This window comes from Muntiacus reevesi, chromosome 16, assembly GCF_963930625.1.
Source record: "Muntiacus reevesi chromosome 16, mMunRee1.1, whole genome shotgun sequence".
In the NCBI taxonomy this organism is placed as follows: Eukaryota; Metazoa; Chordata; class Mammalia; order Artiodactyla; family Cervidae; genus Muntiacus; species Muntiacus reevesi.
The window spans coordinates 60498065-60524010 of record NC_089264.1 but is presented as its reverse complement, the minus strand read 5'-3'; the positions used below and the strand labels follow the sequence as shown (position 1 = coordinate 60524010).

Here is a 25946-nt window from a genome sequence, read left to right as displayed (position 1 = left end):
TTTTTTAAAATAGAGAATAAATGTAAGCTTACAGAAATGAAGTATGCTGCTCAAAGTTTTAGAGACGGTGAATGTAGAAAGGTACTTAATTTCTTCATTCAACAAATGGATATGATGAGGGCAGAGTCACAGACAATGGGGACAATGTCCAAAAGGAAAAAAAGAAAAAAGCCAAAATCTCTTGTCATCAAGGAGCTACAGTGTAGATAAGAGATAAAAATTAAATAGGAGGTGATTTATGTATCTCAGCGCGGCTCTCTGCGTGCGTCCTGCCCCTCATCCCCTGCTGTGCCCGCCAGCGCATCCTCTCTGTCTGTGTGCCTCTGGTCCTGCCCTGCAAGTGGGTGAAGCTGGCGGAGCTGGGTCGACGGAGGGCATGGACGAGTTTAGAGCAGCACTGACATAAACACACTACCGTGTGTGAAATAGATGGCTCCTGGGAAGTTGCTATAAACACAGGGGGCTCTGCTCAGAGTTCTGGGACGACCTAGAGGGGGGAGATGAGGTGGGGGGAGGGAGGGGGAGAGGATGAGGTGGGGGAGGGGGAGGGGGGAGGGGGAGGGGCTGAGGTGGGGGGAGGGAGGTGGGGAGAGGATGAGGTGGGGGGAGGGAGGGGGAGAGGATGAGGTGGGAGGAGGGAGGGGGAGAGGATGAGGTGGGGGGAGGGAGGTGGGGAGAGGATGAGGTGGGGGGAGGGAGGGGGAGAGGATGAGGTGGGAGGAGGGAGGGGGAGAGGATGAGGTGGGGGGAGGGAGGTGGGGAGAGGATGAGGTGGGAGGAGGGAGGGGGAGAGGATGAGGCGGGGGGAGGGAGGGGGAGGGGCGTGGTTGTGCTGTTACAGCTGGGGGGAGGGGGGAGGGGATGAGGTGGGGGAGGGGGAGGGGGAGGGGCTCGAGAGGCGGGGCGCAGATGTACAGTTATAGCTGGGGGGAGGGGATGAAGTGGGGGAGGGGCTCGAGAGGCGGGGCGCAGATGTACAGTTATAGCTGGGGGGAGGGGATGAAGTGGGGGGAGGGGCTCGAGAGGCGGGGCGCGGATGTACAGTTATAGCTGGGGGGAGGGGCGTGGTTGCGCAGTTGCAGCTGGGGGAGGGGGATGGGGAGAGGGAGGAGGGGGGAGGGGATGAAGTGGGGGGAGGGGCGTGGTTGCGCAGTTACAGCTGGTTCGAGCTACTATCCAGAGACCAGCCAACTTTGTAAAGCACCTATTCTCCAGTTAAAAATGCATTTCTTTAAAGAGTAAAAAATAATTGATTGTGAAAAATATATTTAAGAATGAAACATATATCATTCATTTACTAAAGCTCAATAAAATGTAAGCTCCATAACAGCATGAATCTCTGTGTTATTTATTATAATATGTTCAGTATATCAAAGAATGCTTAAAACCTTAAAACCTCCGATATATCAAAGAATGCTTAAAACTTTGGTGCTCAATGACTATTTTTTGAATTAAATAAATCAGTGAGTTAACTTCAAGTGTCAGAAAGGAAAAGTACTGAATGCTACTTGATGGCATAACAGAGGACGTGATTTAAATTTGGGAACTGGGGCTTCTTTGAGAATGTGTCAGTCAAGCTGAGACTGCAAAGAGGGAAATGGAATAGCCAGGGTGAAGTGTGAGGTGCAGTGACCAAGACAAAGGGAAACATCTGTAAAGCCCAAAATTAACAGTGAGTTCTGACAATGGGAAAAACAAAAAAGCAAGTTCATTCTGGTAGGAACACATTGAGAGAAGGGAAGACCTGAAAAGATGGTGCAGGGGAGAGATGTAGGGACCAGAAGCAGGAGGGTCTCAAAGTCTAGGATAAAACTTTGCACTTTGTCCTAAGTACAACAGGAAAATCACCAAATGTATAAGAAAAACAGTATCAGATTTCTACTTTAAAAATACCATTCAGGTAGTTATATGAAGAATAATTTAGGAGTAGGCAAGATTGAAAATGGTAGGCACTTAGTCCATGTAACTGATGATGGCTGCTTGGATTAATTGGCAGCAGAACTAGCTAGATTATGATAATAACAATAGCAATAGTAATAACAATAGTAATAAATGTTAAGATTGAGCACTTACTATATGCCAAGAAGTATTCTAAGATCCTTATGTAAATTGACTAACAATTTTCACATCAATCTAATGCTGATTAAGACAGTGAAAAATGAGTAAACTTCCTATTCTTACACTATTAGTAGTAGAGGATCTTGAGTTTGAACCCAGGCTATTTTATTTATGAGCCCATGGCCACTGCAATCTATTTACACTGGTTGACAGTAGATACAGGCTTCCTAGGTGGCACTGGTGGCAAAAAATCCCGCTGCTAATGCAGGAGATGTAAGAAAGGCAGGTTTGACCCCTGGGTCGGGAAGATCCCCTGGAAGAGGGCATGGCAACCCACTCCAGTGAATCCACATGGATAGAGGAGCATGGCAGGCTCGGTTAATAGGGTTGCAAAGAGTTGGACACGACTGAAGTGACTTAGCACACACTCATGTGTGACTGGAAATGTGCTTTGCAAATATTGAAGTGTTCATGACAGGTCAGATGATACATGTATCTAGAATAAGTGTGAGGGTCCTCATTTGACTACCTGGCTGGGGTTGCTTTGATATCTGTATCTATGGCCCAATAGAAATTCTTGGATTTTAAATTTGAGGGGATACACTTCAGTTTTTAAAATTATGTGTCTAGCTTGGGAAATAGATGAGTTTACTTAGTGTGAAAGTATGATGCAAAAAAGAAAAGAAGTTGAACTCATATTTGAGGAAGTCAGAAATGTTGGGGTCAGGTAGAATAAACATGCAAAGAAGCCTAAAATAAATTAGCTAAAGGAATGCAAACAACAAACCAGGAAAGCGTGGTATCATGATGCCAAGTGTTTTGAGAAAGAGCATCAACTGGATCCAATGTAAATGAAACACAAGGTGAGTACGGGAAACTTCTACTGGATTTAGCAGTCTGGAGCCATCAGTGACATGGTACAGAGGCCAGACCACAAAGCTTGGTGAGTGAATGGGTGGTGACAAAATTGAGAAGAAGGGCTGTTAGTGAGAATAAAGAATAGGTATAAAAAAAAGAGGAGATAATAAGGTTAATGTAGTATATGTACAAAGTTTAATGTTCTACATGAACATATTGGGACTTCCCTTGTGGCTCAGTTAGTAAAGAATCTGCCTGCAATGCAGGAAACCTGCATTCAACTTCCTGGGTTGGGAAGATACCCTGGAGAAGGGAAAGGCTGGCTACCCACTCCAGGATTCTAGCCTGGAGAATTCCACAGTCCATGGGGTCACAAAGAGTCAGACACAACTGAGTGACTTTCATTTTCACTTTTACTTTCATGGACATATTTGCATACTGGGAGGAAATCAGCTAGAAAAGAAAGCATGGAAAATACAAGAAAGAATAGTGATAACCAGTGGCAAAAGGCTATTGGAAATTACAATACAGAAACCAAAAAATGGGATGGATTTAGAAGCTTTAAATCCATGGCTACCTGCCACCAATGATCAGAATTCCCTCTCTTGGCTGTACTTTAGAGGCCGGGTACAGGATTAAGGAGATTGAACAGATTGACAGAGAAAGGGTGTGTGCTTTCAGTTTTGTGAAATTTCTGTATGCTGGCCCTCTCTTCTGTTTGATTTAAATAATAATCTTATTGAATAAATTAAAGTGCCTGCATTTGTTCATTTTTATCATGGCAATATGTAAATAAGAAAAATAATTAATTCCCATGGTGTGATAAGAAGGAATAAGTCAAGCAACAAGGTCTGGATTTTGTCTAATTAGAGATGGGCACTTGGAACCTATGCCGTTGAAAGAGATCCCTTAATGGCTCCAGAACTTTATAGAAGGATTAAAGCCATGCATGTGTTTATTTATTCTCTGAATACTTATTTTCATTCTACAGATATTTATCACGTACCTACTATTTATTAGCCATTGCTTTGGACAAAAGGAATGAGTGATGAATACAAATGAAATCTTTGACTTCATGGAATTAAATTCTAGGGAGAGAAATGTACTGATAAAATGTACATATGATATTAAAGATAGATAAACTATAATAATATTAAATATATATATAATATAATAACAGGTCTAGGAAGTACTATAAATCTTTTATATGTAAAATCTAAAAACACAGAATTAATAATTTGGGTAAAAATACAGATAGCATTAACAGTTTTAAAAATGTGTTATGTTCTGTGATACAAATATGAAATGTTTACTTTACATTGTGAGAGTATTGTATACATCTATAATGCAGAACCATTAAGAATAATGCCTGGTGACACAGCAAACACTCAATAAACATTAACTATTATTGGATGACAGAACTGTACCTCAGACTAGCAAGTAGTGAACAATCAATAAAGACTCCCTGGAGAAAAATAACCCTTAAACATTCACAAAGAGTAACCAGAGACTAGGCAGATGAAGAAGGAAGGCCCCATAAGCTGAAGGAATAGCATATGACAGGGCAAAACAAACACAAAATTACGATATTGAATGATAAGTTTAGGAGGCTACAATTACAGCTTTAGCTGCAGAATTTGTGGCCATCAGAACAGTGTGACCAGGAACTAGAGCATGGGTCCAATCGTCTTCTTGCTCTGGAGAAGCCAGTTTTCAGGACAATGTTGAGGGTAGGATGAGAACATCAGTGTTCTCCTGAGCTTCTCCATAGTCCCTGGAAGGCTGCAGATTCTAGGAACACTGCTTTGTGCCAGATTCCACACCAATGGCTGCAGTAAACAAGTTATATTTGAAATCCACTCTCAACAAGTAAATGACAGTGACAAATAGCATTTTTTGAATAATCTCTATTATCCACATACTGTTCAAAGCAATCCCCTTGTGTTCATCCATCTGATCTTTAAAACAACTCAATAAACTAAAAAATCTTATCACCTTTTGATAGACGAAGAAAGCAAGGCAAGAAGTGGTAAGTCTTATTCACTACTGTATTCTTAATGTCAGATACAGTGTCTGACATCAAAATTTATTCACAAATATTTCAATGAATGTATTAACAACAAACAGGTGAATCATGTGGAAATCTGGTTTTCCTAGGGCCAGAATTGCATATTCATAATCAGGTCACTGTCGCACTAGTCATTTTGTGGGACAATTATCAGATTATGTTTTTCAAACATTTTGACACATGAGAAACTCCAGAGATTCTTGCTAAACATTCTAATTCATTTGGTCTGGGTAGAAGCCCATGTCTTTGCATTTTAAGTAGATACTCCAAACATTTTATTCTAATGTTCAAATATTGATTTTATTCTAATATTTGGTTACATTTTGAAAAAGTTGCTGTGAAATATCAGTCTATAGTCATTACAACTAGATATGAGATTAATGAATAATGGTTATAGCTCAGCTAGTCAAAAGGAGGGCTTCCCAGGCAGCACCAGTGGCAAAGAATTTGCCTGCCAATGTAGGAGACCTAAGAGACATAGGTTCGATCCCTGAGTTGGGAAGATCCCCTGGAGGAGGGCATGGCAGCCCACTCCAGTACTCTTGTCTAGAGAATCCCATGGACAGAGGAGGCTGGTGGGCTGCCGTCCATACGGTCGCAAAAAGTTGGTCTTAGTAAAGCGACTTAACATGCACATCAAAGGAAGGAGAAGGGGGTGTGATGATTTCAATGATAATATTAGGAAATCATCAGCTGCAAGGAAATCAGTCTACTCTTTCTATTTTTATACGTAATGCAGGGCTTCTCATCTTTGGTACTACTGACAATTTGAATGCAATAATTCTTTGCTGTGGGGTGGCTCTCTTTTGCATTTTACAATGTGTAGTAGCAACTCTGGACTCTGCTCACTGGAGGCCAGTAACTCATTCCGCCCTCTGAGCTGTGACAACTGCAGATGTCTCCAGACACTGATACATGTCTTATGAGGTAAAACTGCCCGGGTTTGGGAACCATGGCCTTAACAGAAGACAGAGAGTTTTATCTAGACTCTTCTCTATGGCAGCTCTGGCCTTCTAGTTTAGATTTGTGTAAAACACCTAATCTGTTTCTCCACAAGGCTCCTCTAAGACACGCTACGGTTGGTTTGATGAGCACCGTTTTCCTTCTTGGCTTTTTTCAGAGCTCGCACTGCGTGTCATCCCCCACTCCCACCACACGCGCACACACATCCATACACACAACTGATTCAGTAAATCAAATGAGACAGACTGTCAGGGTCAAGACATGGCTGATATACAAAATCAGGTTCTGGAGGGCACAGATCCCTCTAACATAGTTTACAGGGAAATATAATTAACTATGACAGCAGAATAGGATCCATCTCCCAGAAGACAAATGTTACAAAAAGGAAAAGAAAAATCAAAGGAAGAGACATAGAAATGAAAAGTCACATGACATTGTTTGAAAGAAAGGATTTAAATAAATTTGAAATATTTCAGCCCTGAATTGGCAAAAATGTGTATTTCAGAAAATACAGAAAATCTCCCAGTTTGGAAATTACTGCAGTCCTTTATCTTTTACAATAATAAATAGTAGCCTAAGGATATATCCTTCACCTTTCCTCTCCATTAATTTTTTGTAATGGCTCTCAGCATCTTTCAGTTATTCATTAGAACAATAAGAGTAAAATTTTTGATGGGAGAACTTTCAACGACCATTGTATAAATAAATGCAATATCATATTGTCAACTCTATATCATATTGATTTTATGCAGAAAACTTACCTAATCTTTGAAAAATGCAAAGAGTACCTAGACAAGTATTTGTTTTTCACCACATGCTTCGAATAAATTCATTCCTAAGTTCACTGGCTAACCAGAGCAGTGAATGAGTGTGTGCACCCAATGAAGCAGTTAAACAGCTATGCAAAGTGCATTCTTAATTCTCGAGAGAAACAACAACTACTACCCAGATTCATATTGAAATCAACTTTTAACTAAATTCAATTCATTTCAAAATTTATTATAATGAAACTTTATTGTTATTCAAATTATTTAGTTTGAGCTGCCTTGACTAATGTGCTTTGATGAAAGAGAATAATGCTTAGTAATTGGGTAGTAGAAGAAAACTAAGGAAGTCCACACCTATTTTCAGAGAAGACTAAAGAGATGGAGAACCAAAGAGACAGGAGAAAAGCCCTTGCATTTCACCATCTGTTATTCTGGGCAAGAAAATATCTGTAACCTTGTTACCCCATCCAGTTCCTTTGAGTGATTTCAGAAGCTAGGGTAGCAACAGCGACTCATGCACAAACATTGTTACTTCTACCTTGAATTGTTTGCTGGGGAGACAAATACTCTAAGGTGACCCCATGGTAAACTGCAGTTCACCCCTGAATCCGGTCAGTACCAGGTAGTTGTGAGATGATTAAGGACACAGCCAAAGGCCCCAGCCCCAGGGGTCTGGGGGAAGCAGCGACCCAGGAGGGCGCAGAGGAGGAAGATGGCTGGGCAGAGCCAGCCTGCCTCCACCGCCACCGCTGTCAGCCTGTACAGTTGTTCAGGCTGCCGGAGGCTTTCTAGTTGCTATGGCAACTGTTGGGCTCTGCTGCAAACTCAAAGAGCCTCTGAAGTTGGGTACCACACACTGGAGCCCAGCAAACGCAAAGGGGGGAGCAAGGATTCCACATGCGGTCGATCCAAAGCCCCCAGGACTGGAATGATCTAAGGTCGGATTTTTGTTTGTTTTTGTACAATGAGATCATTCTTGCTGGCACTGTTCATCAGTCTGTTTGGCGCCCAGAGCGAGGAGACTGCAAATCCTCTCACTCGTAACGGCAACGGAAAGGGGGTGGGTAGGAAGCCTGGTGACCAGGAATGCACCCAACTGGCTCGTTCACCCACCCAGCTATATATTTCAGCATCTCCCGAGAACATGTTTGTGTGGGGCATTATGGCAAGTGCTGGGGCTGCAAAGAAATAAGACACCGCCCCTCTCAAAGTCACAACAGTCGTTACCAACATTAGCAGAGCCTTCGCGAGCCTGGGGAAAACCAGTTAGGCATGGCAAAGCTCCCCACGGACCCCTCCTGGAAGGCAGATTCAGAATCCAAACGCGGACGGGGAAGGAGACTCCCGAAACGGAGTCGGTCAGGAGGGAAGGCTGGGGGACAAGAAGGAAGCCGCCTTTCCCTCGGGAGGGAAATCTGTCAGAGCCACTCAACTGTTTCTCTGAGGCTGCCAGGGAGAAGAGGTTTGTTTTTCTTTTAGGAAGAAAAGAGCCCTTTTCCCTACTGGGCTCGGTGTCTAGTAGGGGAAGCTCCGCCTCCTAGGGCCCTGGATTGGCCCAGCTTTTTTCCAGCGAATTTTTACCAGCATCCTCTCGGTCTGATTGGCTCGCTTTGCTCAATTCCGCCGGGAGCCGCATCCTACCTGGTCGCGAGGTGTACAGCCTCTCCACCTTCTCCCTTCTGCTCGCACCAGTCTGCAGCTGAGGTGGGAGGAAAAGTCCTGGCTGGAGAACTAGGAAGAAAAGCGATCCCCATGGGTTCTTGGAAAGCTCTTCTCTTCTCCCCTTTTCTTCTGTGGAATCAAAGGAGAGGCGTGAGGTTGATGTTCCTGTTACTGACCGTGCATCTGGGAAACTGGTGAGTAAATTCAAGGACTTCAAACTATTCTTTGCTATCTACCCACTCCCTCCTCGTTTCTCTTTAGAAGTCATTCTGTGTTAAATAATTTGCATTTCCCCGGGCACATTTGGGATATTTTCCCATCAGTTTATTTTTTTTTATTAGATCTACTCATTTTCTGATAGAATGAAATGAACCTATGTGTGAAGCACCGAAATCAGCTCAGTTGGTTTTGACTTGGAGCGCAGTGGAAACTAGTAAAGACTCGGTTACTGGAAGTAGGGAGGGGAGTAGAAATGATTTTGTAACTGCATTTAGTGAATGAATGTCACTGCTGAACTTTCTGAGTAATTCTGCATTTTAAAGACAAAGTTATTCTAGAAACTTGTTACACAGCATGGTATGTATGATGCTTTTCTATACACTAATATTGCTTTTTCCCTTATCCTTTCTTTTTTGCTATTCAAAAAAATAAGCAAACTTTTAGTCAAGGAGGATCATAAATATGGCTAAAAAAATCCATCAGGGTTGCAAGTCTGTTATATTTGTTAGAAAAGAATTGTGTATAATTTATTGAGTCAGTTTTGAATGATGTTTATTTTAATTTGCTGTGTACAAGTAAATGAAAGTGTTATGTTGATGTGAATGTCCTGGATGCGTGTGTGTGTGTGTGTGTGTGTGTGTGTGTGTGTGTATGACAGAAAGGGATGAGTGAGACAGGGGGACAGTGTTTAGAACTCGAGTAAACGCAATCACTATAGAGATGGAAATATGCTTTTACAACTACTTGCATCATTGCTAAAATTTATTATGATGATGATGATTTTAAGCATATAGCTAGAGTGAATTTTTTGCCACTACTGGCCTATAGAACAACTGTATTTTCTCTCCAAAAATAGAGAATAAAGTATGCTAAGTAATATGAGTCTTGCCAGAATATGTTTGACACTGTTTTAAATATTACAGTTTTAGTTTACTTGCCCTTTTCCCTCAGAAACTTAAATGCTCTCTAAGGGTACAAACACACTACGTAATTAACTTCTTATACTGAAGTGTGTCATGATGGTGTATTTCTTTGAATATATTATAAAATTATGAAATACATCTTGGTAGGCCACGTATCACTGCTTTCCTCCACCTTCGTAATATTGCAAACGGATCTGTGTCCTCATAAGTAAAAACAGATTTCTTGGTGGTTTTCTGGAATAACAACCTGTATGCTCCTCATCACTCTGAATGCAAGTTCCTTTTGCAACCTAATAGACAAGCTGCTTACTACAGGGCATGCTGTCTTTCTAAAGAGATGTTTGGTTTTAAATAATACATTTTCTTCTTAGGGATATTTGCATTATGAAGGTTCCAGAACTCTCTTTCAAGATGCTCAGAGTTAGAGTTTTGTGGTGGTGTAGACAGAGATGGACTCTGGCAGTCTGGAGACATGATTCTGTGTATCAAGAGGCCTTCATCTCTCTGAGCAGTTTCTTCATTTAGGAAATGGAGGAGAGTAGCAGATCATTTATGGTTTCTTCAAGTTTTCATATACAATATGTCCAAGGTTTGAAGTGAAGCAAAATAACTCAGTAGTCGTGTCATTGGCTTTTCTTAGTAGCTTTCAAGAGGGAGATTTTAATTGGGAATGTCATGTACTTTTTTTTGCCATTATGGATAAGTGAGAGAGAGAGATAAATGTGTTAACAGCTGAAGTAGATGAATTATTTTATCATAGTACCTAAGAGAATATGAATTTTTCTGGCAAGTGAATAAATACATAGTAAAAAAATAAAGCTATATGTTGCTGTTGTAATTAGCTCTTAGGGTCTCAATGATGAGAATGTGTGTATTCACTTTTCAAAGTAGCTATAGTTGTGATGAACTTTTCATCCTTTTAATATTTAGTTGAAGCTAATTGATGTAGACATGTACAAACCACTTATATTCATATTTTCTTCCTTTCTCCTTTTGTGAGAGACTTTCCTAAAACTAACCACAGATGGTTCTTTCTGAGAATTTTGATGTCTGATGCCAGTTTCTAAATTAAATCTTCAAAGTCACCTATTTTGGAATTTACCAAATTGGAAGTCATTATTTTTTCGTATCTCATCAGAGACAGTAACTTGTTTCCTTATTAGTTTTCATCAAGAGTATAAAGAAGAGACATTTTATTGATTTTTATATTGCTGAACTATGAAAACCTATCCTGTTGTTGTAGCTAAAACCTGAAGTCACAGTTCCTGTGTTTCATTCTCAGTGAGGCTCCATGGCATCTTGGCAAGTTGGTTAAAATTTCTCAAGCTTGAGCTGTCTTATTTGTGATGTTGAAAACAATCTCATTTTGATCAGACTTTGGAAAAGAGTTGAAACAATGATATGAGACGTTGGCTGTTCTGAATTAAGTTACAGTGAGCTTTGACTAAGAAGTGATATTCTGACAGAGCTCAAGGAAGGGAGCTCATCTTTATTTTTAGAAACAATTCATTAAATCAATAATCCTACAGTATAGCAGTCATGTGCCTAAATGACAATATTCAAGTATAATTGCTTTTAAACTATATTATTTTCAAATAATTTTAGTAATATATTTTGTGGAGATGATAATACATGGTTTTTCTTTAGACACTTAGATTTTTGGCTTCATTCTCTAATAAAATGTGGGTGCAAACTTACAGACACAATGACTAATGATGTTCTATAATAATTAAATATTCAAAGAAGAAATGAGAGACAAAATGATTTTGATGCTAAAATGCAAATGCATAATTAATAAATCCCATGTTTATAGAGTCTTTTAGGTATACTCTTCTTCCCTTTTATCTCATTATGTACTATGAGACACATTTTTGGTAAAGCAACAAAAGAAAATGTTTGATTTTTCATTTAAAAATGAAGGAGACAAGTCTGGTGTTTTATATTTATATACAGGTGATTAAGATTTATCTAAGAAAATAATAATGATGGTGCGGTCCCAAACAAGAGGAAGCAAAGCAGGGTGGAAAACTGGAAAAAAAGTGGCTCTTGATATATTACAAAAATATGGTGAAATGACTGCCACAGGCCTCTGGAGATTAATTCACATATATGCGTGCTACAGACTGAGAACCCTGGACCTGACCATTAGACATAACTTCTAGTCTCAGCTACACCCCTTCCCACTAGGCTGATCTCAGGCAAACCTTTGAGGCAGAGTCCTCATTTGTGAAAAGCAGAAATGACATCTACCTTTCGAACTTGTTTCAAGACCAAGAGAGAAAATTTGTGCAAAGTAATGTCGCCTAAATTTTTAACTGAAATGACATAACAGATATTCTCAGAATCACAATAAGTATAGAATTATTTATTCTAGTTAAAGTCAAGCTCAGTAAACTCCTTGAATTCTTGTACATTATTATTAAATCTCTTACAATGAACTGAACTATAAAACTACTTTTCACATTATTAAATCTCTTTTGAATTAGAGATACCGTCGAGCCATCAGAAGCTTCCCTGATGGCTGAGATGGTAAAGAATCCACCTGCATTTCAGGAGATTGGGTCGGGAAGATCTCCTGGAGAATGGATTGGCTATCCACTCCAATATTGTTACGTGGAGAATTCCACAGACTCCTGACAAGCTACAGTTCTTGGGATCACAAAAAGTCGTACACTACTGAGTGACTAACACTTTCACACTTTAAGTTTTGAATTATGAGAAAGATCAGTCTTTCATTCAACAAATATTTACTGAATGCCGGCTATGCTCTACACAGTAAAACTTGCTGGGTGTACAGTGGTGAATAAACTAGACATGAGTACTAACCAGATGGACAGTACTTGTATTTCACATGAGTACCCTGTTATACTCACTGCTAAGGCTGAGATTTATGATATTACTCAAAGGGAAATATCAAAAGAATAGTCAAAATAATGAAATATATCTTAACTCCAAAGATAAACAGAGGAGTCTAAATTTTTAAGGTTATAGGGTGCTAATAGAAAATATTAGAGTCAAGGCAAGAAAATTAGAACACCGTGAGATTACTCATTGACGATACCAGGAAACCAGGGGGAAATGTCTCCAAAATAAAGACACATGTTCAACCTAGAATGTTATACTTAGTGGAACTACCATCAGGCATGAAGGGAAAATAAAGGTTAGATACTGTTATTCTCCCAATTTTGCAGATGGAAAAATCAGGACACATCAGTTTTTAGGAACTCACTAAAGATGCCAGGCATCTCAGGGATAAAGAATCCTCCTGCAATGCTGGAGACACAGGATGGACCCTGGGTCTGAAAGATCCCCTGAAGGAGGAAGTGGCAACCCACTCCAGTATTCTTGCTTGGGAAATCCCGTGGACAGAGAAGCCTGGGTAACTACAGTCCATGGGTTCACAAAAGAGTCTGACACAACCACACAGCTAAATTCAGTTCAGTTCAGTTCAGTCGCTGAGTCGTCTCCGAGTTTTTGCAACCCCATGGACTGTAGCACGCCCTGCATCTTTTCCCTGTCCATCACCAATTCCCGGAGCTTGCTCAAACACATGTCCATTGAGTCGGTGATGCCATCCAACCATCTCATCCTCTGTCATCCTCTTCTCCTGCTGCCTTCAATCTTCCCAGCATCAGGGTCTTTTCCAGTGAGTCAGTTCTTTGCATCAGGTGGACAAAGTATTGGAGTTTCAGCCTCAGCATCAGTCCTTCCAATGAACACCCAGGACTGATTTCCTTTAGGATTGACTGGTTTGATCTCCTTATAGTCTAAGGGACTCTCAAGCATCTTCTTGACAGTTGAGTTCAAAAGCATAGTTCAAAAGCATCAATTCTTTAGTGCTCAGCTTTCCTTATGGTCCAGTTCTCACATCCATACATGACTACTGGAAAAACCATAGCTCTGACTAGACGGACCTTTGTTGGAAAAATAATGTTTCTGCTTTTTAATATGCTGCCTAAGTTGGTCATAGCTTTTTCCAAGGAAAAGCTTGTTTCTAAGGAACAAAGGTCTTTTAATTTCATGGCTGCAGTAACCATTTGCAGTGATTTTGGAGCCCCCCAAAATAATACAGAGTAAGCACTAAATACATAGAAACAAAGTGAAAGTCGCTCAGTCGTGTCCGACTCTTTGCGGCCCCATGGACTGTATAGTCCATGGAATTCTTCAGTCCAGGTTACTGAAGTGGGTAGCCTATCCCATCTCCAGGGGATCTTCCCAACCCAGGGACGAACCCAGGTCTCCCCATTGCAGGCGGATTCTTTACCAACTGAGCTCTCAGGGAAGCCCAAAATAATACATAGTAGAAAGCAGCTAAATAAACAACAACAAAGATCATCTTGCTGATAATGCTGAATCCATGACTCAGATCCACGTGCTCTCTGCATGGAACCTGCATTTGTAATCACCTTTCCTCTAAGATTACAAATGCCATGTAAATCAAAGTCATTAACATAACTGTGGATGAGGAAAGCAAGGGAGGGAGGGAAAGGATGAGGAAGGGAAAGTAGAGAAAAAGAGAGGAGCAGAGAGGAGAGAAGAGGGGAGGAGATACTTGAGTGCATTTGAGAGAAGCATAGTAGATACACTATCCGCTATGGCCCTGACGCATAATCTAGAATCTTATGTGCGGTGCTGGAGTAATTATTTTAGGGAAAAAACTTCAACAAACAGAACTTCTTGATTAGGAAAAAACCCCACTGGATAAAAGCAAGAATTTGGAATTCAGGAAACTTGTATTGAGGCATCTTATATTCTTAAGGATGCCAGAGAAAATCATGCTTGAATTTACTATTTATAGATGTTATAAACAATCTATAACTAAGTAGTGAAAGCTATGTGAAGACAGATTTTCATCCATACAAAAGTCTTCTAACAAAGTAATGGATGCCTTATCACTAGACTTTTAGTAGAAACTTGTTAGAAGGAGATGAAATCTGTGGTTTTCTTCCATTTTTAAATAGCTCAAGATCTAATTCTCCCTGTACTAAAACAGTTTAGCCAACTGAAGCCCTGTGTTTCAGGAAAGAGTCTTAGCTATTAATTCAGTAAACAGTTATTAAACATTAGCATTCATTCAACAAATATTTATTCAGTGCCTACTATGGAAGGCACTTTGGTCATTGAATGTGTTTCATTAAAATGGCAATGCTTCCCTGACAGCTCAGTTGATAAAGAATCCACTTGCAATACAGGAGACCCTGGTTCCATTCCTGGGTGGGGAAGATCCGCTGGAGAAGGGATAGGCTACCCACTCCAGTTTTCTTGGACTTCCCTTGTGGCTCAGCTGGTAAAGAATTCACCTGCAATGTGAGAGACCTGGGTTCTATCCCTGGGTAGGGAAGATCCCCTGGAAAAGGGAAGGGCTACCCACGCCAGTATTCTGGCCTGGAGAATTCCATGGACTGTATAGTCCAGGGGGTCACAAAGAGTCAGACACGACTGAGTGACTTTCACTTTCTAACATCCTGTTAAAATCTATATAATTTAGTTAAATAATAAATTTCTGAACTGTAGAGATCTTTTTCTCCTAAATACAATCCATTTGGAGATTTAACATTTCTCCTTACTTTTAGACAAATATTTTGAGTAACACAGGGATATAGAAAGTTAACATAGACCCTGAACTTCAACCTGTAGGTGGATGGGCATATCAGAAGGCTTATGATTAGAAAATAGTAGGTTTAAAATAAAATTTTAACACTGTTATGATCAGGGAATGATTCAGTTTGCTACGTAACTAGAAGACTATTAGAATCAAGGGTTCTGGAAAAGAAGCTAATCTTTGGGAATGTTACTAGGACCATGATTCGTGCTTGCAGAACTTGAGAACTGCTTTAATAAAGGCATGCCATTCCCCTCTCAGTCATCCTAGATGTGTGTAACTATCAGAGTAATTTTCCAACACATGTGGTGGAGGGCTTTGAGCAAGAATGACTTTTCTACTAAAGAGCCATATTGACTGAAACAAGGCAGTCCTATTGGTTAGACTAAACTTCAGTTCTCATCAGACAGCTGTGTTCTATAAACTGATTTCTTACTCTGTGCGGGTGACTTACGCGTGTACATTTGTTCCTGTCACTTCCTTAGCAACAATCCTTTCTGAAAGCCTTCAGATTGTCAAAACTAATAGTTGACTAGAGTGTTTTGTTGTTTCTGTTCTACTCATTTGTATTCTCTCCCTTTTCAAGTGAAAGTCCTGAGAGGATGCTTATGTCAGTGAAAATATTTTACCTGTTATTTACACTCTCAAGACTTAGGAAAAAGTATAACTTTTTGCATTCAGAAGAACAAATTCCCATTTCTTTCTTCCATTTAAAGATCTTTTAATATCTTTTATAATTTAATAACCTCAATATTATGCCTCAAATTTGCAAAAGTTTTAGCAGCCTTATATAATTTATCTGAGCATCAAAGGCTTAGAGAATGTGAATGTCATGAAGAGTTATATTGTTTCTAAGTCTAATTTATACTGTGTTGTGTTCTATGAATATAAAGTAAACTAATGAAAAATTTGGTGTTCATTTTAATATACTTTCAATCCAGCAGTAATTTTTTAATAGACTGAAGAAAATTATGGTTTATTTCCCTTCCCCAAAAAAATATTCACTTGGAAACAGGCTCAAAAAAACATTTATTATCTCTGTGTATTCACCACCTCCCTAAATATTATTCTTTGGAATCATGGTTCCTAATTTTATAAACTCTGTTTCAAAAAAAAAAGAATTGGTGTGTCAAACAAAGCAAATAAAAAATCCAAAAACTTGCACAAAATATTGTTTTATTATTAGTATTTTTGGATCAATCACTAAACCATGAGAATTCCATAACTATGAGCAAAGATGTTAAGAAAAATTAAGCTGCTTTATTTTGTCATTTTCTCTTTTTGTTCTCTTTCTTAATATATGTCACTATACTAACTAATTTTTAAAAATATATTCCGGTATGAGTCTTTCCCTTTTCTTCTATTAACTAATATAACTCTACATTCGTATATCTCGTCTAATCAGATCACACTGTGTTCTACTAGATTTAGGGATTTGTCATACTCCTTTCTGAAGCTAAGGATGAAGCACCGTGTGCCCAAGTAACCTCTATGGTCGTTAATTTCTTAACGTTAATGCAATGTTAAGGATTCTATATATTCTACTTTATTAAGAAAGTCACATAAAGTTCACAGTGGATGAAGTTATCATATTTTATTTTTTCTTCTAGACTAATATTCCACATCTCAAATTGTAGAATCATTAATATTTAATTCAATTTCTATCCTATTCTGTGGACATAAAATATTTTAAGTTTTTTACCACAGATAATTCGAATTTATTTTTCTTTATCTTCTTAAATAGTTTAAATAATCTCTTAGTAATATACATCTATGCTGCCGCCGCTGCTGCTGCTAAGTCGCTTCAATCGTGTCTGACTCTGTGCGACCCCATAGACGGCAGCCCACCCGGTTCCTCTGTCCCTGGGATTCTCCAGGCAAGAACACTGGAGTGGGTTGCCATTTCCTTCTCCTCTATGTTGTTGAAGTACATGGAAAAAATAAAACATTTTTCCCTAGTGTCAAAATGTTTTTGATCATGTAATGTTAATAATAATAGACTAATACTTATTACATTTCTACTCCTCAAAATTACTCACCCACTTGATGAAGCCTATACCTCCAAATTTTTCTGTAAGTTTAAACAAGTATGTGTATACACATTTGTGTGTACATTTTTATACAAATGAAATCCTATACCTCCAAATTTTTCTGTAAGTTTAAACAAGTATGTGTATACACATTTGTGTGTACATTTTTATACAAATGAAATCCTATACCTCCAGATTTTTCTGTAAGTTTAAACAAGTATGTGTATACACATTTGTGTGTACATTTTTATACAAATGAAATCTAACACTTGTTTTTGTCACACAACTAATATCAAAGGTATTTTTCTAGATTTATATATATACTTACTTGTTGTTCAGTCACCCAGTCATGTCTGAATTTTTGCAGCCCCATGGATTGCAGCACACCAGGCCTCCCTGTCCCTCACCATCTCCCAAAATTTGCCCAGGTTCATGTCCATTGCATTGGTGATTCCATCCAGCCATCTCATCCTCTGATACCATCTTCTCCATCTGTCCTGAATCTTTCACAGCATCGGGAACTTTTTCAGTGGGTCAGGTGTTCACATCAAATGACCAAAATACTGAAATTTCATCTTTAGCATCAGTCCTTCCAATGAGTATCGAGGTTGATTTCCCTTAAGATTGACTGATTTGATCTCCTTGCTGTCAAAGGGACTCTCAAGAGTCTCCAGCACCATAGCTCGAAGGCATCAATCTTTCATTGCTCTGCCTGCCTTACTGTCCAGCCTTCACAATCATGACATGATTGTGACCACTGGGAAGACCATAGCCTTGACTACAGTCTTTGTCAGCAGAGTAATGCCTCTGCTTTTCAACACACTGTCTAGGTTTATCACAGCTTTCCTGCCAAGAAGAAAATGTCTTCTGATTTCATGGCTGCAGTCACCATTCACAGTGATTTTAGAGCCCAGGAAGAGGAAATCTGTCACTATTTCCACCTTTTCCCCCTCTATTTGCCATGAAGTAATGGGGCCAGATGCTGTGATCTTAGTTTTTTTAGTATTTAGTTTTAAGCCAGCTGTTTTGCTCTCCTCCTTCACCCTCATCAAGAGTTTCTCTTCACTCTTTATGGACTAACTGAACAAATTATGATACTCTGTAATATGGAATACCACATCATCATTAAAAGGAGGGACTAGGTATCTCTGTTCAGCTCAGTTGCTCAGTCGTGTCCCAACTTTTTGTGACACCGTGGACTGCAGCACGCCAGGCTTCCCTGTCCAGCACCAACTCCCAGAGCTTGCTCAAACTTATGTCCATCAAGTCGGTGATGCCATCCAACCATCTCATCCTCTGTCGTCCCCTTCTCCTCCTGCCTTCAATCTTTCCCAGCATCAGAGTCTTTTCCAATGAGTCAGTTCTTTGCATCACGTTGCCAAAGTGTTGGAGTTTCAGCTTCACCATCAGTCCTTCCAATGACTATTCAAGACTGATTTATTTTAGGATTGACTGGTTTGATCTCTTTCAGTCCAGAAAACTCTCAAGAGTCTTCTCCAACACCACAGTTCAAAAGCATCAATTCTTTGGTGCTCAGCTTTCTTTATGGTCCAACTCTTCCATCCATACATGGGCACTGGAAAAACCATAGCGTTGACTAGACAGACCTTTGTTGGCAGAGTGATGTCTCTGCTTTGTAAGATGCTGTATAGGTTGGTCATAACTTTTCTTCCGAGGAGCACGGGTTTTTGTTACTGTGTCCATACACACATATGTGCTTGCGTGTGCGTTGTCACTTCAGTCATGTTCGACTCCATGCCACCCTGTGCCTATAGCCTGCACAGCTCCTCTGTCCATGGATTCTCATGTCTTCAGTTCATTATTTCATCAGTGTTTCCAAGTTACCCAGTTTGTTCTATTAGAGTAACTTATTCTATTTATAGCATCATCAACTCAATAGGCATGAGTCCGAGGAAACTCCAGGAGATAGTGAAGGATGGGGAAGCCCGGTGAGCCTCAGTCCACAAGGTCACAAAGAGTCAAACATGACTAAGTGGCTGAACACAAATGGTTAAAAAATGCCATTTATCCATATTATTGCTAGTGCTGAACATGCTAGTGCCAAAACTTTTAATGTTTTGCCAGTGTGATGGCTAAAATTTGTCATATTTTAAACTTATTTTCACTTGCTACCAGTAAATGTTAGCATAATTTCATATGTTTATTACTCTTCTCTTCCCTCTGAAATTCCTGTGCAAGTTATGTTGTAGATATCTTTGTTTTTATCCTTTGTCTCTAGTTTTTGTCTGAATTCTATCTAACGTCCTCCACAATTTATTTTTCCTTTTTTGTCAATTTTTTTTTCCTTTCCTGGTTTGACAACATGTTGGTAGAAAGAATGCCTTACCCCAAAAAGTTAAAAAATAAATATTTTTTGTATTTTCTTTAATTGTTTTATACTTTATTATATTTTGGTCTTTAGTGTGCAAGCTGAGTCACTTTAGTTGCTTCTGACTCTTTGCAGCCCCATGGACTGTAGCCCTCCACACCCCTCTGTCCACGGGATTTCCCAGGCAAGAATACTGGAATGAGTTGCCATTTCCTTCTCCAGGGATCTTCCAGATCCAGGGATCTAACCACATCTCTTGTTTCTCCTGCATTGGCAGGCGGGTTCTTTACCACTAACCCCACCTGGGTATATTAGTAATTTATTGTGTAAGTAGTAATTTATTTTTCTAAATGTTTTAACAGGTGTTTACTGAATTATTCGTGCTATCATTTCTAAGCTGACTAGTCACATTTATCATATACTGAATTTTTGGACACTTGGTATCTCACTTGGAATGTTTGATTTCGTTCTCACTGATTTTTTTTTATGTATTACACAATGTGGTTTTGATTACAGTATCTTTACTTTGTTTTTCTCTTTATTCTGGCAAGGCAAATTTCATCTCACCATCTATTTTTCAAAAATTTTTTGTTATCCTCACATTGACGATTAATTACAGTATAATGATTTTAACATTTTATATAGGAACTGTGGATTTTAATTGAAACTTTCTTTTTGTTAATTTATTTTTAATTGAGGGATGATTGCTTTACAATATTGGTTTAGTTTCTGTGATACATCAACAAAATTTTCAAAATATAGATTTCTTAGATTTATAAACTAGTTTGAGAATTATATATTAATATGACTGTTTTATAGCCAAAATATTTACTTTGCCTTTATTTTTTTCTATTCTTATATTCTTCAATTAGTTTTTTAGTTTCCTCACATAAGATGTACACCTTGCCTGCTATATTTTTTGTAACTGTTTTTTAGATTGTATTGTCATTATTTTTTCTGGTTTATGATAGATTAGTACTAGGATGAGAAAGCTACTGTGTTTTTAAAATTAATTTTATATTAGGTAAAAATGACAATAATGTATGCACGTCAAGAAGCAACAGTTAGAATTGGACATGAAACCAAAGACTATTTCCAAATCAGGAAAGGAGTACATCAAGGCTGTATATTGTCACCTTGCTTATCTAACTTATATGCAGAGTACATCATGTGAAATGTTGGCCTGGATGAAGCAGAGGCTGGAATCAAGATTTCTGGAAGAAATGTCAATAACCTCAGATATGCAGATGACACCACCCTTATGGCAGAAAGTAAAGAACTGAAGAGCCTCTTGATGAAAGTGAAAGAGGAGAGTGAAAAGTTTGGCTTAAAGCTCAACATTCAGAAAACTAAGACCATGGCATCCAGTCCCATCACTTCATGGCAGATAGAGGGGGAAACAGTGGAAACAGTGACAGACTTTATTTTGGGGGCTCCAAAATCACTGCAGATGGTGACTGCAGACATGAAATTAAAAGAAGCTTGCTCCTTGGGAGAAAAGCTATGACCAACATAGACAGCATATTAAAAAGCAGAGACATTACTTTACCAACAAAGGTCCGTCTAGTCAAAGCTGTGGTTTTTCCAGTGGTCATGTATGGATGTGAGAGTTGGACTATAAAGAAAGCTGAGCACCAAAGAATTGATGCTTTTGAACTGTGGTGTTAGAGAAGGGTCCCTTGGACTGCAAGGAGATCCAGCCAGTCCATCCTAAAGGAAACCAGTCCTGAATATTCATTGGAAGGATTAATGCTAGACCTGAAACTCCAATACTTTGGACACCTGATGCAAAGAGCTGACTCATTTGAAAAGACCCTGATGCTGGGAAAGATTGAAAGCAGGAGGAGAAGGGGACGACAAAGGATGAGATGGGTGAATGGCATCACCGACACAATAGACATGAGTTTGAGCAAGCTCCGGGAGTTGGCGATGGACAGGGAAGCCTCTCGTGTTGCAGTCCTTGGAATTGGAAAGTGTTGGACGTGACTGAGCGACTGAACTGAACAATAATGAATTCTCTGATTAAGGCCAATATTTACTGTTCTTATTTGTTTATTTTCTTTATTCACTATAATTTTACCTATGAACATCTATATGATTTCTAATATTCTTTACATTATTATTCATTTATTTAGTGAATTTTCTTTTATTGTGCACATTATATGTTAGGCTCAGCAACAATGTTATCATATTGAAAAGCTTAGCCCTGGCTTTCAAGGAGTTTATAGAGTGCCATAAAGAAATAAAGTGGTTGAATAAGATGCAGTGTGATTAATTTATGGTAGAGTTAAGTACTGAATAGACTGGAAGCACAGAGTGGAAAACACTTACTTGATACTCTAGGCATGCTTCCCTTCTCTCTCCTCAGATTTCCAAAGCATTTCTCTCTAGTGCCTGAAGTGATGGGTCCCAAATTCTTTTGTGCTTATAAGATAATCGCAGAATTGAGTGGGCTATCATTTCACCTCTGAAGGTTCAAATCTGTAACACTGTTATCTGTCACTCTTACTTATTTTGCTTCCCTACCAACATTTATGAACAATGATTCAGCATCACTACCCTAAAAAGAACTCTATACTAAAGAAATAAGTGGTGAGACTATAACGGCAAAAAGAAGAAAAAGAATTAAAAAATTTTTTTTTCTCTGACTTTTAAATCTAAAATCAGTGCCTATAAATACTCTTTAAAAGTGAGCTCCTATAGGATTTGACTTTAAGATATAATCTACTTAGAAGCATTAGAACATTATATTTCTTCCCTGGAACGTGTCACTTGACTTATGGAAACGTATCTGATGTTTATAAAAGAACACTAATTTGTCATGAGCAGCAGTTCAACGACGAGGCCTGGTTTTTGAGTTTCATCTGTCCTGTCTTAACAGATTAATGGAAGGGTCTTTCCCAGGTGTCAGAACAAGGACTCCTGCATTGAAGTCAACTTTATATGAACTATATATATAGTTATGAACTATATATGAACTATATATATATATATACAGGGTGATCATATAATTTATAATTCAAATTAAGTTTTTTGTGAGTGAAAGAGGGTACTATTTATAATTATTCTAGGAGAAGAGGTGTAAATTAAGATTGTCCTGGGCAAGTCTTGATGAATGTTTACCCTATTTATGAATAATAGTTTATATTGATTGATTGACTTGCTTTTTATATATATTTTTTCTAGCTGTAGAGATGAATTATTTCATGATCATATGCATTAGCATATCTTGTCTATACTTAACCTATCTCTTAGTTATCATAAGTTTAAACTTTTATTTATTGTATTAAGAAGAGTAATATACTCAAAGTATTTTTACATCGAATAATTTACTATATATTTATTATAATCAGACTTGTAAATGTATTAAAATAGCTTCAGTTCAGTTCAGTTCAGTTCAGTCGCTCCGTTGTAACCGACTCTGCGACCCCATGAACCGCAGCACGCCAGGCCTCCCTGTCCATCACAAACTCCCAGAGTTTACTCAAACTCATGTCCATCAAGTTGGTGATGCCATCCAGCCATCTCATCCTCTGTCGTCCCCTTCTCCTCCTGCCCCCAATCTTTCCCAGCATCAGGGTCTTCTCCAATGAGTCAGCTCTTTGCATGAGGTGGCCAAAGGACTGGAGTTTCAGCTTCAGCATCAGTCCTTCCAGTGAACACCCAGGACTGGTCTCCTTCAGGATGGACTGTTGGCTTAGACGCTACAGGCATATAATAACTCTGCTGAAACATGCTCCTGCCTTTTAAAGTGTGAGCTCCCGCACGCAGCGCTGTGACAGGATCTCTGCATGTAATGGTTTTCTATATTGGTTGAATGGGCTGAGCTCCGCTCAGTCACTCAGCCGTGTCTGACTCTGCGACCCCATAGGCTATAGCCCACCAGGCTCCTCTGTCCATGGGATTCTTCAGGCAAGAATACTGGAGTGGGTTGCCAGGCCCTCCTCCAGGGGCTCTTCTCCACCCAGGGACTGAACCTAGACCTCTCGCATTGCAGGTGGACTTCTACTGTCTGAGCCACAAGGGAAGCCCAGGAACACTGGAGTGCATTGCAGGCGGATTCTTTACCAGCTGAGCGACCACAGAAGCCCGATGGTTTGAAGAGTTACCTCCTTTAATAGAAAATAATGTCATCTAGGGGTTTCCCTGGTGGGTCAGTTGTAAAGAATCTGCCTGCCAATGTGGGAGACTCAGGTTCAATCCCTGGTTGGAAAGATCCCCTGGAGGAGGAAATGGCAACCCACTCTGGTATTCTTGCCTTGAAAATCCCAGGGACAGAGGACCCTGGTGGGTTACAGTCCATGGGGTACCAAAAAATCGGACACGACTTAGTGACTAAACAATAACAACGACAAGATCATTTAGATCAGGAATACAGTTTTATTCGTCTTTATGTTTTCTGTAGTTAACATATTTGTAGCACTTGTTATTTCTTCTATAAATGAATGAAAGCATTGGATTGAAGATTAAGCATACCTGTTAGAAAATCTTTTTCATCAGAGTGTGTGTGATTCCTTGAAATTATCATTCTAACTTCTCAGAGCTCAAGGCAGAAACTAAGCATCCTACACATGCACAGTCCGAATGCACTTGCTAACTATTTGCCACAAGTGTTGTTGTGTTCTTATAAATTAGAAGACTCAAAATTCAACCTCACTGGATTGTTTAATAATGATGATACCATGGAAACTTCAAAGAGAAAATGAGCCTTCAAACTAATTCTTGTTTCAAATTCTGCCTCTATTGTTTAATACTGTGGGTCCTGGAAATTCTGTATATCTATTTTTTATCATTTGTAAAATAGGAATAGTAATATTTATTTAATAAGATTACTCTGTATTAAATAACATAGCTTAATATGGAAGAAACCTTGCACACAGTTCTGAAAACATAATAGGAACTTATTGGTGCTTTATCGGCACTCAACAGTTGATAATAACAGTGAAAACATCAATCATTAAACAAATTATAAAATTATATACTGGGGAGTCTATGTATTTCCAGTAGTGATAAAATTATATTTATTCAAACTGTTTAGAAGAAGTGCTTGAGAATTCCCAGGGAAATTTCCTAAGAAAATATTACTTGTTTCCCCCAAATGAATGTTCAGTCATCGTACGTAAATGTTACAGATCTTCCAGCCTATGAAAGACAGTGAGACATTGATATGCTATATAAACTATGTTTAACTTATTACAAGTGTTTTCTTAATCCACAAAATAATACCAATATGATATTAAAGTCGTTAATATTCTGAAAGCAATTTAGAAAATGTAGACGCAAATGTAGAATAATGAACTATTAATATAATGAAATTTCCTTTCTGTTACTGCCAAAAATGAGGAAAGTTAGCTTTGTAATATCATTGAGGTAAATTTTCATATTACCTCTGAGCTTTCTGGGGAAATGGGAATATACATCAGTGTGAACATATGCTTTTGGGATTACTAAGATTTTGTTGCCCTAAAACATAGGGAAAGCTTTTATATTTTCTGGGAACATCCATTTGACTACAATCATATTGCAAAGAAAAATCAAGTTCTTATATGTGTGTTGATCTTCTCTATCCATCAGATTTTTTTTTTTTTTTTAATAAAACCAGGGTTTAAAGCTAGATGTATGCCCTAAAGTTTTGGTTATTGACAATATTTCAGCAACTCTAATTTCATAAAATTTTGCTGGAGGATACACCAGCAGGGATTCCCAATACTTCAGTATTTTTGAGTCCTTAGTTCATAATGTATCTATGTACATATATATATCTTTTATTGAGGGAAAATAAGAAATTATTTGAAGACGATCGTATATTTCAGTAGTATATACTTTTTAAGTTAAATACTGCAAAATAATTATGAATGAGCACTTCATTTAAAATCTGTTAATATACCAGGAGTTTAAAATTTGTACCCTGTGGTAATAAACTACCCCCCAAGTCTCAGTAGCTTACAAAAGGGATAAGATTATATACTCTAGTAACAAACTACTCCCAAATCCCAGTGACTTGCGATTCTAAATGTTTGTTTCTCGCTCAGGCTACGTGTCCATTGCAGGTCGGCGGTGGGTCAGTTCGGGTGCCTTAACTCTGATAGACAAGTCATGGGGTAGTAACCTCTGAGCGTGACTGGCTCTTTTCACAGAAGGACCAGAGAGATACGGTGAACGTGCGTTGACATTGGATCTTCTGCTTGGGAGTGGCACGTTACACCTTCCATTAGCCAAAACAAACTACTGAGCCAAACTTGAGTTCAGTGGGTCAGGGATGTATAATTCTCTTTGAGAAAGGAGAACTCAGGTCACATGACCAAGCTAGAAGCCAGTGAAGTGAAAACTATAATTATCTGACAGGAAGAAGATGAGAAATATTGAGAAGACTACTACGTCCCATTATCTGTTAATAACCATCAATATAATGACTGTGAAGATGAAATGAGGCACAAATATTTCAAAGGTTAAGTTTTTATTTACAA

At 38.8% G+C, this 25946-nt stretch overlaps 1 protein-coding gene across 1 annotated transcript in view; it reads left to right on the top strand.

Moving 5' to 3' along the window:
- Positions 1 to 8351: 8351 nt before the first annotated feature.
- GABRG1 (gamma-aminobutyric acid type A receptor subunit gamma1) overlaps positions 8352 to 25946 on the top strand; it is a 76372-nt gene continuing 58777 nt past the window's right edge. Inside the window, exon 1 of the mRNA XM_065907352.1 lies at positions 8352 to 8570. Coding sequence (XP_065763424.1) covers positions 8467 to 8570 — 104 coding nt within the window. The 5' untranslated portion in view covers positions 8352 to 8466. The remainder of the gene's footprint in view (positions 8571 to 25946) is intronic.